Raw genomic sequence first — 15,083 nt, 5'->3', positions numbered from 1 at the left:
CACAAGCAGATAAGGGGCAGAAAGGAGGAGACACAGAATCCGTAGCAGACTCTGCACCAGGAGGGCAGAGCCCGATGCAGGGCTTAACTCATGAACGGTGAGATCACAGCCTTAGCCAAGATCAAGCGTCACATGCTTCGCTGACTGGGCAACCCTGGCACCCCTCTTTAGAATTTTTTAAATGAGTCACTGAAAGTCACTAAGACCTGAGTTAAAAAAAAAAAAAAAAAAAAAGACAATTTTAATCTCCTAGAGATACTGGCATCTTAATATAAACTACACAGACCATGTGTCTGGGAAGGGCTCTGTTGTCATTACTTCTCTAGGCATTTACCACTCCAAGTGAGCAACTCTGTGGAGTGTAACCTGCTAAGTGTGTATGTGTGTAGCGGGGGGGGGGGGGGGGGGGGGGGGGGGGGGGGGAGGGATGGGGAAGGAAAAGACCAAAGAAAAAAATGAGGTCAATTTTAGCAGTGAACAAATGAGAATTAAAACTTAAAATGGGTTTGGGACACCTGGGTGGCTTCGTCAGTTAAGCTGCCAGCTTGGAGCCTGCCTGGGATTCTCCTCTGCCTCTCCCCTGCTCACTCTCACAAACGGGGAGGGGAGGGGAAGGGAGGGGAAGGGAGGGGAAGGGAGGGGAAGGGAGGGGAAGGGAGGGGAAGGGAGGGGAAGGGAGGGGAAGGGAGGGGAAGGGAGGGGAAGGGAGGGGAAGGGAGGGGAAGGGAGGGGAAGGGAGGGGAAGGGAGGGGAAGGGAGGGGAAGGGAGGGGAAGGGAGGGGAAGGGAGGGGAAGGGAGGGGAAGGGAGGGGAAGGGAGGGGAAGGGAGGGGAAGGGAGGGGAAGGGAGGGGAAGGGAGGGGAAGGGAGGGGAAGGGAGGGGAAGGGAGGGGAAGGGAGGGGAAGGGAGGGGAAGGGAGGGGAAGGGAGGGGAAGGGAGGGGAAGGGAGGGGAAGGGAGGGGAAGGGAGGGGAAGGGAGGGGAAGGGAGGGGAAGGGAGGGGAAGGGAGGGGAAGGGAGGGGAAGGGAGGGGAAGGGAGGGGAAGGGAGGGGAAGGGAGGGGAAGGGAGGGGAAGGGAGGGGAAGGGAGGGGAAGGGAGGGGAAGGGAGGGGAAGGGAGGAAAAGAAAGGAAGATGGAATTCGTAGGCTCCCCTCCTCCTCAGCGTGCAGGTGCAGTGTGATGATGCCCATGAAATGCCAACTGCTGGCAGAGAACATGTGGCCAGGGCAGAAAGCTGGCACTAAAGACCTAGTAAATCACGTCCAGGGCCCGAGTGAGTAACAGTATTTTAGAATCTGTATTTAATGCTAGGGTTCCAGCTAAGGGCAATGGACTAGGATCCATTTGGTGCAATCCATTACTGGTAGAATTGCCTACCCATGACAGGGTGACAACTGCCATCCACCACTCAGGTCTCTCGTGATGCAGAGCGGGGAGCTTAAGATGCCTATTCAGTCTATTCAAGGCTATTGTCTATTTTTTGCTGAAATTAGCACTGAGCTCACAGGATGCTATATGAGTAATTTATACCTGAACTAAATGCTTAAGTTCACAATAATCCTCAAACCCTGTCCCGTTAGAGGCTACTGATTAGGGATAGTTGGTAAATAACATTTATCCAAGGGCATCTAAGAGCAGATAATGGAGGGCCGATATGTATCCTCTTAAAAAATGGCTCCATTCTTCCTGCTATGGTTCTATTTTAAGATAGACTGTATGCTTCAAACTGTACTTTGCCAAAGAATGGTGAACAGACGTCCTTATTTCAAGTCACCATAACATCAAGAAAACAATGGTCATACCAAGACTGAGGGCTAATTCCTCTTAGGAGATTGCTTGCCACCCTAGAGACTGATACCTGAAGGAATACATCTGCAACACCAACCCATTTCCACCGCTGGTCTAGAAGAGGCGGCTCTGTCCTGTTCTTTTGAAAACGCTTTCTAGCAAAATGTGATTTATACAAACAGGGACAACCATATCTTTTTCTTATTTATAGAATATGTAAAAAGTCTCAGCAAAACAGGAGTCAAACTGATCATTAGACACATGTCAGGTAGGAAGTAACAGAAGCTTTTCTTGTCTAGTTTATAAAGTCTCAAAATTATTCCAAAACAAGTTTCTGATAGCGCTTGAGCAGAGACGACATCAGCTTCTCCCGTCAACTTTGTAGAATAGTTTTTCTTTTCATCACAGCTGACCTAACAATATTCTATTGAATGCAACTCAGCATCTTAAGCAATCACCAGACCTTTTTTAAGTTGTGGAATCCACAGGAACATGACTGACACGTACAGTCATCCATAACCACGGACCACACAACCATAATCTATTCCCCACCCCCCAGTTGGCTGTAAGAAATGCCCTAAACAGAAAGAAAGCAGAGACCGCATCATGGATTCAGACTTTCATGTTGAGAGCCAGAATCCAAGGACTTTGTCTTGAGACAGTGAACAGTTCCACTGTCTCTACTTCCTTATTGATAGCTTTTCCCCCCCTGGCAAAACTGTCAGCCCTAAGTTCCTTTAAGGGCACTTTTAGAAAAGCATCCTTTGCTCTACTAAAATCATACCCTCCCCATTTCAAAAAAAATTTGCTTACGTGTGGTGCGTTCCAAATGCAATATCCAACTTTGCCTAGGATAAAAAAAAGAAGTTGAGTCACTTTTAATAAACTCAATATCCCTATCTATTGGAAATTAAGTTAGAAAAGATTCAGGACAACTTTGTTTTTACTGCCCTCTAGTGGAAAGGCCCTGGATTGACAATACAACTTTGAATAATCCTATCCAGTGAGGCTCATTAAAGTTAGCCAGAATGATTTTATACATACTGCATTTTAATAAAGTATTTTGAGACAGAGCATGAATGCACAAGAGATGGGGGGAGAGAGGGGGAGGGGGTGGGAGGCGGGGAGAGAGGGGGAGGGAGGGAGGCAGGGAATCCCAAGCAGGTTCCATACTGTCAGCACAGAACCCAATGCAGGGCTTGAACTCATGACCAATGAGATCATGACCTGAGCCCAAATCAGACACTTTCACTGAGCCACCCACCTGCCCTGACACATACCACATTTTTAATTACAACAATCAGAAACAAGAAGCCTGATTTCTTTAGTTGAAAACAAAAAACAAAACAAAAGGCAAAACAAAACGAGAACCTATGCAAAGTTTTACAATTAGATATCTGGTTTAGACAGAAATTAAAGTTATCAGAGTTTCCAGAGTATATTTAAAAGAACTAATATGGTAGCAGCACACATTATCATGTTACAAGTTGTCTTCTATTGGTAACATAGCAAGTGCTGAAAAGAGGTAACAATTTTCCTATTACAAAATGGTACCTTCACAAATAGGGGTATTAAATTTAAATTTAAAACATTTTAACACCCAGTATAGCAAGACCTTAGTTAAGCAGAATATGCCCCGAGATGTAGGCCATGAAAGAGTTAAACAGAAAGGCCCCAACAGTGAGGAATGCAGGTGGGACACAGATTGCATCTTCACAACTTTGCAAGACTTAAATCTCTAAGCCTCATCTTTTAAGTCTTTCTTCTCTTTAAAATAAGGATACTGTTAGGGGATTCAGAATTTTAGGAGTAAATGACAATAACATGAAGTGCCTGGAAGAGAGGGCCTGAATGGGGGAAGCACTCTACAAATGGAAGAAAATACTATTAAAATCAAGCCCTCCACCCCAACAGGGCAGATGTGTGGACCTGTTTGCTGGAGGCAGAAATGGGCAACTGGAACACACAAGTGAGTAGGACACAGCCTGTCTTGGGGTTGCTCAGACAGGTGGCCCCGCTCCGTACACTTTTAAACTCCGTGTTTAGGGATGCTCACAGACCAGAACCCATTTGTGTGGTCTGCCAAAGATGACAGGGAAAACAATAGGTCTTTAAAATTACAAAATTAGAATGAGGACTGCTTCTCTGTAAACTGATGATTAGCTCAGAAAGAGCAATGGTTGGGAGACTTGGCTTTTGAGTTTAGTTTTGCTGTAAGTTGTTGCCTCTCTGGCAAAATTTCAGTACAAGCACATGGATGATAATTTCAACAGGTAATAGTTAATGGGGCAAATGCACCAAATCCTTGGCTCAACAACCTAGTAAAGAAGACTATTAGCAATCCATCCTAAAGATGAACAAGTTAGGCTTGAAGAGGTTAAGTGATGGACTCCATGACGGTAGGTGGAGAACTGGGACAGAACCCAGGCGATATGACCTTGACCACCATAAGGCCTCAACCTCTGGCCCAGGCCCCACATATGCAAAATGTGAGTATCTGTTGATTCTGTGCCTGGTATGCCTCCATTTCATCAAATGACGCTATGTTGCCAAAAAAACAAAATAGCCAAGAATTCATCTTATAGACAAGGTATAACGGTATTTTAACAAGTTATGATGGGGCCACAATCCTACACTTCAGACTAGAGCTGGGTGGGACCTTCTGAACAGCTCTTTGCAAGAGGTAAAGAACACAGTGGGTCGTCATGCCCTCTAGTGGCCGGCCTGGTACACGCCACCAGACATGCCCCACACCTGAACTTTCGTGATTAGGTACCTCGTATTTGAAAAACACTTTCTATGTCCACTGATTTCATCACTGGTTTTTAGGATTCCTTTGTTATTTTCTGTCCACTATTAATCTGATGAGAACTATCCTACTGCAGTTTAACCTCTTGTTTTGGAAGCATAAGCACAACAATGGGATTTTACGCAACTTCGTAGCAGAGGCTTATCTATGTAGAAGGTGAGCCACAAACATGTTGGGTAAAGGAATGCCGGTTTTAAAATTCCAACTGTAGAAAGTACTGTGGGTTATATCACAGGAAAAATCTGAGACAGGTTCCAGATTGATCAGATTTCTCACTTTTAATGTTTAAAAATAACCACATATGCACAGGTAACATTTTGTAGTTGAAACATTAAAAGGAATTGGAACTCTTACATTTTATACGGACAGGGACAGGAGAAAAGACACTGGAAAGAAAATGGGGAAAAAAAATAGGTTCTATGTAGTTCACTCTGGTCAGTGCACTCCAAGAGCAGAAACCTTGAGGCAATTTTACCATGGCAGGGAGACAAAGGGGCTTATGGGAGGGTCTTATCACGGCTGTTCACAAATGGACTGATGAGCCTCCTGAATAGCAAAGGTCAACATCACACCAGCCACTTCAGAACCACTATTTCCACAAGAAGGAAATCCTACTATGAAAAATTCTTGCTTCTCTCTCCCCAGTTTGCCTGCTTCTTGCATGAAGTGCCACACGTAATATTCTTTCAGGCATGGCATCAAAAGCAACCAGTTATGATCAAAGTCCAAGACTTACATATTTTTACGTACTGGCTGAAAAGCATTAGGACAGAATTAAGGAACTGTATCAAGAACCTGGCCAACTTTTTGGCCTTTTCTGCTTTGCTTTGGTCCCAGCGAACCAAACAGATATACCTGTTACAAGACCACTTAGTGTCCCCTCATTAAGTTTGGATCATTTCCATCACGACTCACACAGCTAGTTTTTTAACAGGCTTAATTTGTTCATCTGTCCAGTACAGACCTTGGATGCAATTCAGGTGGAAAATTTGAGAGGACTACAGGTCAAGTGTCAGCAGCAGCTAACACCAGTCAGATAAGTCGTCAAAATAAAAAGTTTCAAGTTGCACTCACAGAAAACAACAGCCACTGAATTGCATGCAGATAACCTGGTCAGGTTCGAGGACACTGGCAAACTAGATGCAAACAGGAGTACCAGCATGTTGGGGAAAGATTGGGATTGTTACAACTAAAGAATGCTTGAACCTGAAAGAAAACTAAGGTACAATGGAGAACTTTAAATACAAACATCAGTCACCTCTGCAAGAAGATTTCTTTTATGTGGCTCCAGAGATGGGAAGTCAGGACCCACGTACAAAAAGTAAAAGGAAATGCTGAGGATTAAATTTTCTGTGTCAACTTGGCTAGGTCACAATACCCACACATTTGGTCACATGTTGCCATGAAGGTATTTTAGATGAGGTTAACAGCTTTAATATTTTGAAGTTTTTGTGAGAGAGAGACAGAGTGCAAGTGGGGGAGAGGCAGAGAGAGAGCGCGTGAGAGCGCGTGAGAGCGCGTGAGAGCGCGTGAGAGCGCGTGAGAGCGCGTGAGAGCGCGACAGAGAGACACAGAGAGACACAGAGAGACACAGAATCCGAAGCAGGTTCCAGGCTCAGGCCTGTTGGCACAGAGCCCAAAGTGAGGCTCTAACTCACAAACTGCGAGATCGTGACCTGAGCCAAAGTCAGACACTCAAATAACTGAGCCACCCGGGCGCCCCTAGATGAGGTTAACATTTAATAGACCAAATGCAATAGATTACTCTTTGTTTGGGACCTCAACCAGTCTGTTGAAGGCCTAAGTGAAGGACCAACTCCCTCAAGGCAGAGAGAATTCAGTCTCCAGACTGTCTTTGGACTTAAGCTGTGACATCTACTTTTCTCAGTCTCCAGCCTGCAGGCTTACCCTTACAAGATTTGGGCTTGCCAGGCCCCACAATCATGCGAGCCAGTTCTTTTAAAATAAGTCTGTCTGCACAAACATACCCTATGGGTTCTGTTCCTCTGGAGAACCTAATACTGAGATACCAGGTCAACATAAAGAAATATCCTTCCGACACAGGGCTACCCACACACAAGACAGGTTATCCCAGGAAGCCTTTATGCCAAGGCTAGACAAGTATCTGTTGGTGAAGGACAAAAGACTCTTGCCCTTAGATGGGTGGACAGACTCAATGTCTACATGTCCTTCTAACAGAGTAAGCATGACTGCAAACAGAAGTAGCTCACCTGGCAGAGGGAAATGTTTTCATAAGGCTTGGCCTGGGCATGTAAGTGAGCCTTGGCTTCTCGTTTATCTCCATGCACAAGCAGGATTGGTTTCTTCCTGAAAGGAGATCAGAAATATTTAGAATACATCTTTTCTAAAGCTGGACTCTTGGCCAGTTAAGGAATGCTAGCTTCCTTACCACACGTGTTTCTGGCCTTAGTGGTAGTTGAGTACGGAGCTGAGGACAGAGCTAACAGAGTACTACTACTGAGATCATCTTCACTAACCAGTTACCTTTACAATGGGGTCACATGGCCTGATCCCGAAACTCTGTTGCGACCCAGAGATGTTGTGACTCCAGAAAATTCCTAATTATCCTCTTTGGTCCAAAATAACACAGTTTGCTCCGTATTCATGGGTTCAGGCTTAGACAGATTAAAAGATAAACAATTATTGTTATCTAGTATGCTCTTTTCTTTCCCTTCCTTTGGACCAAGTCAAAGAGCATTTCCTCATTAGACTTATATTTACTCAACTCCTGTGTACTAGGTACTATCCTAGTCCCGGGAGATACAACAGTGAACAAGCCTAGGCCCACGGCATGATGCAGACTCATTGAGAGGTGGTTATGTTTCAGTGAAACAAGGCATCATCTTGTGACCAGGTGCAGCTCAATGAAATTTAAGTGTCGTGTGGGACTTCTAGGAGGCTGCTCAGAGGGAGCAGAGCTGGGATGTGGCCCTTTTGTCCTTTTTCCTTCCTGCCACTTGGAACACAGACCAGTGACCTGGAGCTCTGGGTGCCATCCTGGACCATGAAGGCATCTGAAGACATGCACCAGGATGGTGGGACAGAAAGACAGAATGGGTGGCTAAGTCCCTGAGAACCATGGCAGCCCCGAAATCCAGACCACGAATGTCTACCATCTAGACTTGTTAGGCTGGAGAAGTTTTTTCCTCTCATTTAAGCCACAGTTATTTTTGCTTTTCTGTTACATGCAGCTAAAACTAATTCTTTGTGTCACAGGTCAAATACAAGCTTTTGATGGTCCAAGCCGCTTGGGAAATTTCAATAGCATTTTACCTACTATTACTAGAGGTCTCCAGAATCTAATGTCCTAAATGCACCAAGGACTTTGAGGACCCTTACAGTCATTTTCCTGTAGGAAAATTCCTACATTCCTCCATTCCACCTGCTGCTATGGGACTCTGCTAGGTGAATGTCAGAAACAAGACAGGTGGCAGGTGACTGTGTGATGCTATCTTTATTTTGTTTGCACTGCCTAACACCAGGCTAAGGAACTGTGAACAACACTGAAAAATCCATCACTTCCATAATCTGGATAAAGGAAGGTTCTAAGACTCCCTTCATTAGCTCCTCAACTACAGGAATCATCATTTGCAAAGCAAAGATTCTTTGAACACTGGTGTGCTAAGTGCAGCATGGCATGCTTCCAAGTCTAGAAAGCAGGTCGCAATGATCTTTTCCTTCACACTAATGTCAAAGTTCTCTTATTTAGGTTGGCATTTGTCCCTCTGTGCTTCTGGACACAACAAGACAAATGCAAAAATTTGTATTAGGAATGCATGTGATTAGTTAGAAGAGCTCAACAAATGCTGTTTTCCCTACGTAACTCTGATTTTGTATGCTTAATAGTTTCAAAAGATACTCTAAGATGAACAGCAGTTGCTTGAGAAATGCTAATCTTGTGTTTTAATGTCCCATTACAGTTACAATTTTATCAGTCATATTGTGGTACTCACCTGAACTGTGGTGGATACTGTTTTATGAGCCAGTCCACATCAAAGCAGTAGTTAAACTAGACAGGGAAAGAAAAGGAATGGAGTTATGGGTAATTCAGCCAAGCAATCTGTAATGAGAATAGTTTGGCAACTGAATTGAAGGCAACTCTAGACTAATAAACTCCAAGTATTTACAAACCTGGACATTGATGCTGGAGTACTCAAACCTAAAATACATCTTGAAGGCAATACCCAATGCAAGGGATCTGAATCAGTGGAGTAATGCGTGAGAAAACAGGGTCTGAGGCAAGGATCCTGCATGCTTTGGCAGTTTTTGTATTTCTAAATAGTCTTACTATGTATTTTCAACAGCCTCAGATTAATTTAAGTAAAAGGGCTTACAGATTTATCCCTTTTCCCCTAGGTAATTATAAACGAGGCCTTTTACAAAGGAACATTTCCTTTCAGCCTAACTTATGAGCTAGCTTTGTGAATAGGCCTCTGGGACTGGATACTCACTAGGCTTATAACAATTCTATCTTGACTCCAAGTTCTGCACCGAACTTACCTGTGGGGACTCCTCCCCATGCCTTGGTAATCCTTGGCCCTCTACCTGGACCTAGCACCTCAGTCTAGCTAAGAGAACACAAATTCACCCCATGTTCCGTCTGGAGACTAGGATTTCAGAGGTCAAGCTGAACAGAAACCATTCAGACAGCTTTGCTCTCTTCACGGATGTGACTGGTTTTCTATCTGAGAGCCTGGAATCATGAACGTAATTCATCAACACAAGGGGACCAGCTCTATAAAGGAGGAACAATCAAACATGCCGAAGTAACTGTAACTTCTACTCCATTCTTTTTGGTAGGTGTAGGAAACCCTTTTCTAAATTCAATCAAACGACTTGGTCTTCACCCACCTACCCAAACCTCCCCAGGAGTTTGGTCCCTGGTTTCCCAGGGACCAGAGTCCCAGGAGATTAACTGTGTCCCCAAAAGTCTCTCAGGCTGGAATTTCCAAAGTGACTTCTTGTCCAGTCCTTGTAACCCTTGTATCAGGAGAGCGAGAAGCTTCTCGCTCTCCTGATAGAGACATCCTTGCTCCATGCTGATGGCTGGATACCAAAACCGTGGCTCTTGGTGCCAGGCTCCTGGTATATGCCATCTTGGGGACCCTGCACAGGACTGAGATAGGACCTCATATTTTCCCATAAAGTTCTTTATCCCTTTTCATCCAAAGAAAAAGCTTCACCATAAACTCACCTGAGCTGAAGACAGAAGTGTCCCAAATAGAGGGGATAAAATATCTGAGAAGACAAAATGTTTATGTCTAATAAATGATAAAAATCTGGTAAAAATCACAATCGATTTAGTCATGGACAGTCAAAATTTGGCTGAGAGAACAGTGAACTGAGCAATGACTACAAAACTAGACTTTAATGCTCCCTAAAACTCAAGAGAAAATTTGAGCTATTTATTGAGTTTTAACAAAATACAACGTAAAACTAAAACCTCCAATTTCAGAACACAATGACTGATCAATTCTAGAAATTGCCAATAACGACAATAACGACATGTGTTGTTCCTTCCAGATTCTAGTTTTTATCTCCTTCAATATTCAAGTCCCTCTCTGAGAAACCTCCCAACCCACGACTAGCAAGACTGTCTTCTCCAGCCTGAGAGCACCTACTTCCTCACCTACAACTCCAAGCTCTCATTTCTAGCATTCCAGCTCATCTCTAAGGGGTCCCACCTCAATCTTTCCAACTAGACTTCAAGTAAGATCAAAAAGGTCACTTCTCATAAACTGTACCAGGAGAGGAATTACACGGTCATTACCACCAACTGCCGCATTTGTACAGGACCTATTAGGTGCCAAGTACCGTTCTTATCATGTCCATGGTGTTGACAGTGGATTTTGTGGAGGTGGAGTTGGTCATTCCCCTTTTGTGGAGGGGTCATCTCCCCTTAGAAGGCTGTTCATGGCCACAGAGCTAGGAAGGGCCAGTCAGAATCTGAAGCCAGGCTGCTATCTGGCTTCAGCACTTGTACTCTTAACCATCAAACTGCCTGAGGATTAAAAATAGGCTCCTTTATTGGACCCATGCTTATTGAGTCCTTCCTATCTGTCACGTGTCAGCAACATGCTGGGGTACAAAGATTTCAGCAGTACCCTTAAGGAAGCTATCTTTACGAAAGAGGTATACACAAGGAATGTACTGCAATTTCTTGATGGCATCCCGTATTTCGCCCCTCCTAGACTTTGAGAATTTGCTAGAATGCCTCAGAGAACTCAGGAAAGCGTGTTACTTACTAGACTACTAGGTTAGTATAAAAGGATACAACTCAGGAACAGCCAGATGAAAGATGCATAGAGCAAAGTATGGGGCAAGGGGTGTGTCCCGTCCACCTCCATGTGTTCACCAACCTGGAAGCTCTCCAAACCTCTTCACAGGTTTTTTTTAAGATGGTGGCTTCATTAGACAGGCATGACTGATGAACTCATTGGCCATTAGTGATGAACGCCCGCCAGCCTCTCCCCACTTCCTTGGAGATAAGGGGCAGGACTCAAAGTTCCAACTTTAATGACACAGTTGGTTCCCCTTGGCAATCAGTCCTCTATTCTTAGGGCTTTCCAAAAGTCACCTCATTGACCCAGGAGTGATTGAAAGGGGCTTGTTACGAGTAACTGAAGACCCTTCCTTGACCTTTACTTTAGAGCTGTTGGAGGAGCCTGGGACAAAAACCAAGTACAACCAGGAACGAAGACCAAATACATACACATCATAACATCACATAGAGACACCCTGGGAAATAAGCAAACCAAGCAAAAACTATCTTTGGATTCAGAACTGCAATCTATTTGCATGCTGGTGTTCTTTTTTTTTTTTTTTCTTTTTCTTTTTCTGCTGGTGTTCTTTTTAATTCTTCACCAGGAACCAAGACCTGGCTTCCAAGCAGTGGTTCTCAAACCTGACTGGGTATTAGAATCCCCTGAAAAGCTTCTTAACACATCGCAGGTCCTGCTCCCACAGTGGGACTCAATGAACCTGGGTGAAGCCCGAATTTGCATTAGGAAATTTGCATTTCCTTAAGTTTTAGGAGATTCTACCACTGCTCATCCACGGACCAAAGAACTGCTGTCAAGCATTTGCGATTGCATGAAAGTAGTAAGTTTCATCTTTACAAGTTCACACAATGTTTAGAATTGTCTAAATATTCCAACTGGATGGAGCAACACCATGATTTCCTGACCCAAGGAAACAGCTTACAGTCAAACTAATGCATTTGCTTGTCAAAATGCTTTTTTCCCCTGAAAGTAGCTAAGACTGCTAACGAGGGTTCTTGGAGACCATTCTGGGTTACCCTCCTTGTTTTGCCATGGGGGACCCTCTTAAGTACAGTCTGACAGCTCCTGGACACCCAGCATCCACTTACCCTTGATGTGGAGGGCTCCAGAGTTATCCTTTGGCTCAATGCCCGAGACTCTAGTGAGGTAAAATCGGAAGGGGTTCCCTTTATCCAACATGTCCCAAATGTCTTGGCCTTCCCCTGAAGTTTCATACTCCTCTTCCTCGTCCTCGAGCCTGTGGTGTGCAGGAGGGGTGGGATTTCCAGGTCTTTGGGCAGCACTGTCTTTAGAAGAGATGCCTCTCTCCTCTTTGACCACAATGTTCTTAGCCTGCTTCTGCCGGGTTTCTGGTTGCAGCTCATCATCGCTGCTAGAGAGACACCAACCTAGGTCTTCCTGGGAACCACTCCTTTGCCTTTTGGGAGGTGAAACTTCTGAAACTGAATCTGCGTTGCTGAATTTCACGGGTGATCTTTTCCTTCTATGGGCAGCTTTCCTAGCCTCAGAACAGGTGTATCTTGGCTCATTTGCTGCTCCCTGCCCAGCATGAGGGAGGGAAAAAGTAGAGGGCTTGTCTAGTTTTGGCTTTTCGTCTTCACTTTCATCACTACTGGATATTGTCCACTTTCCATAATCGCCTTCCTGAGACATAGTTCTGGAAATAAAAGACAAATACTGTTTTTCCATTCTCTAGGCCACTGACAAACTTGCTCTCAAATTCCCTGTCAGTGTGAGTTTCTGCAACACGCACAGCACACTTGACACTCAGATGCTGAACCACATAACTAACATCAGCTGTTTTGCAGGTGTTCAGACACACGTTACCAGATTTTGCTACAGGACTTTGGCAAATAAAGTGACAGCAAAAATCCTACTCACCTTCTCCTTTCGACCCAGACCTTGTCCTTGGAAGCCTGAGGAAAAGAGTGGGGGCCAAACTTCAAAAATCAAAATGTTCATTCTTGACCCTGAATCTTTTAAACTGGTGGGTGCTTGAGGTTAAGATAATTTAATGAATTTCAAGAGTAATTCTGACTATTCAAATTTTTGAGGTTAAATTGGAGTTTACAAATTTATCCTTCACCCGAGCATGGAGCCCACAGGACTTTAGCAATTCCTACTCCCCTAAAGCTACTTACCATTAAGCTTAACAAAATTCTCAAGACCGTGTCAAATGATCAATTCTGTATATACATTATATAGAATTACTACCATGAGGACCCAGCCATCATATTGGCATTGACCTACATCAAACTATTAAAGTCTGCAGAGAACTTATGCTGAAGCAAAACACTCCTTTACTCGGCCAGAGTCGAATTTCTACTTTTTAAAAAATGTTTATTTTGAAAGAGAAAGGGGGAGAGAGAGACAGAAAGTGCACACACGTGGGGGAGGGGCAGAGAGGGAGGGAGAATCCCAAGCAGGCTTCGCTGTCAGCATAAAGCCCAACTCCAGGCAGGCTCGATCTCACCAACCTTGAGATCACGACTTGAGTCAAAATTAAGAGCCAGATACTTAACTGACTGAGCCACTCAGGTGCCCCCAATTTCTATTTTAAGAGGAAAACATATGAACTACTTTTGGTTTTGCTACCTACAAAATCTCACCAATTCATGTGTAAAGACCTATCTAAGTACATTTTCCAGATAGCTCAAGGACAGCTCCTTAGTGGGTTCTTTTAAAAACAACAACAACAACAAAAACCAAAAAACAAAACCATTCTCATACAAGACCCAAAGAAAAACTGAACCTAAGAGTCTGTGCTCAAATTGTCAACATTTCTCTTTTTAAGAAACTGAGGTCACATATCCGAGTACACCAACGTGGACTGTAGCACTCTGTTCACAGGACCCCCAGCCCTTCCCCCAAAATCCCCAAAACCTTAATTCTACACCAAAAAACTTGCAAATGATTATACTTTCAGGTTTCAAGCTAAAAAGGTTTAAGTAGGCCCTTAACCAAGGTGGGGCCTGAATCCATGACCCCAAGATCAAGAGTTGAGTGCTCTACCAAATGAGTCAGCCAGATGGCTATCAAGCTGATGTATTTAAGGTATTTATCACCTATCACAATTTTTAAAAAAAAATTTTTTTGAGTGCACATGCACTCACATACATGCATAAGCAAGAGAGCAGCACAGAGAAGGGGACAGAGGATCCAAAAAGGATTCAGCACTGATAGGAGAGAACCCAATGTGGGGTTCAAACCCACGTGAGATCATGACCTGAGCTGAAGTCGACGCTCAACCCAATGAGCCACCCAGGTGCCTCTCATTTTTTCAATTAATGACCAGTTAAGCTAAGTTTCTCAGGGTACCTATTAATATCACCTGCTATGGCTGTTTTACAAAGCCCCAGGGACTGCAGACCTCGCTTTGCTCTTGTACTAGTGGCCCTAGACTCCGAGTCTAAGTCTTTTGCTTTCTCAAACTGCTCTGTCCAGCCTACTTCTAAATTGTTAGAACTGAGAATAAGCTTTTCCCCTAAATGGTTTCTAGTCTGCTAAGAGTTAAGAAACCAGGGGCGCCTGGGTGGCTCAGTCGGTTAAGCATCTGACTTCAACTTAGGTCATGATCTCACAGTTTGTGAGTTCAAGCCCTGCATCGGGCTCTGTGCTGTCAGCTGACAGCCCGGAGCCTACTTCAGATTCTATGTCTCCTTCTCTCTCTGCTCCTCCCCACTCATGCTCTGTCTCTTTCTCCTTCAAAAAGTAAAAAAAAGAAAGAAACCAGATAACCAAACTTGTTAGAACTATTCGAGTTAACAGGATCTTAGCCATGTTTTCCTCATGAAAGCTATTTAGACACTTACTACCAAACACATTTAACCAGCTCAGATTTTTAAAATCTTGTTTTCATTTCAACTTTGGTTTCTCTTGTGTTCTGGACTCTTGGAGGCTGCTGGATAGAGGTATTTATGCTCTCACAATTCACTCTGAACTGAAGGAACTTTGAAGGAGTGACTGTTGTGCCCCGTTTTGTGACTTTAAAAAGTTTAAGAATAGGACCACCTCCTTAGGAAGAACCGTTAGCTCTAGCTTTCAATGAATTCTCAAACAGCAGTAAAGCTAGGCACTTAGTAATAAAATCTTCAATTAAGAGTCCTCAGAGGCTGTTCTTTTTCAATTCCTTCTTATTCTAGAACAGTTTTTAGGTGAGAAAGGGTTCAGCTTCCAGCCTAAG

At 44.0% G+C, this 15,083-nt stretch overlaps 1 protein-coding gene across 7 annotated transcripts in view; it reads right to left on the bottom strand.

The window, feature by feature from the left end:
* Positions 1–15,083, bottom strand: part of TDP1 (tyrosyl-DNA phosphodiesterase 1) — a 92,646-nt gene that overhangs the window by 74,132 nt on the left and 3,431 nt on the right. For 5 of the 7 annotated variants that reach the window (XM_042990332.1, XM_007094970.3, XM_042990337.1 and 2 more), the window contains 5 exons: positions 11,989–12,557; positions 9,814–9,857; positions 8,573–8,628; positions 6,830–6,926; positions 2,603–2,637 (listed from right to left, as the gene is read on the bottom strand). In XM_042990332.1, coding sequence (XP_042846266.1) covers positions 2,603–2,637; positions 6,830–6,926; positions 8,573–8,628; positions 9,814–9,857; positions 11,989–12,553 — 797 coding nt within the window. In that variant the 5' untranslated portion in view covers positions 12,554–12,557. Of the gene's footprint in view, positions 1–2,602; positions 2,638–6,829; positions 6,927–8,572; positions 8,629–9,813; positions 9,858–11,988; positions 12,558–12,781; positions 12,817–15,083 lie in introns of all 7 variants that reach the window. The other 2 variants (XM_042990335.1, XM_042990334.1) reach the window with 1 other exon arrangement.

The sequence above is a fragment of the Panthera tigris genome, chromosome B3 (assembly GCF_018350195.1).
Source record: "Panthera tigris isolate Pti1 chromosome B3, P.tigris_Pti1_mat1.1, whole genome shotgun sequence".
Taxonomy (NCBI): domain Eukaryota; kingdom Metazoa; phylum Chordata; class Mammalia; order Carnivora; family Felidae; genus Panthera; species Panthera tigris.
The sequence above is the reverse complement of the archived record's forward strand: the minus strand, read 5'-3'. Positions and strand labels throughout refer to the sequence as shown.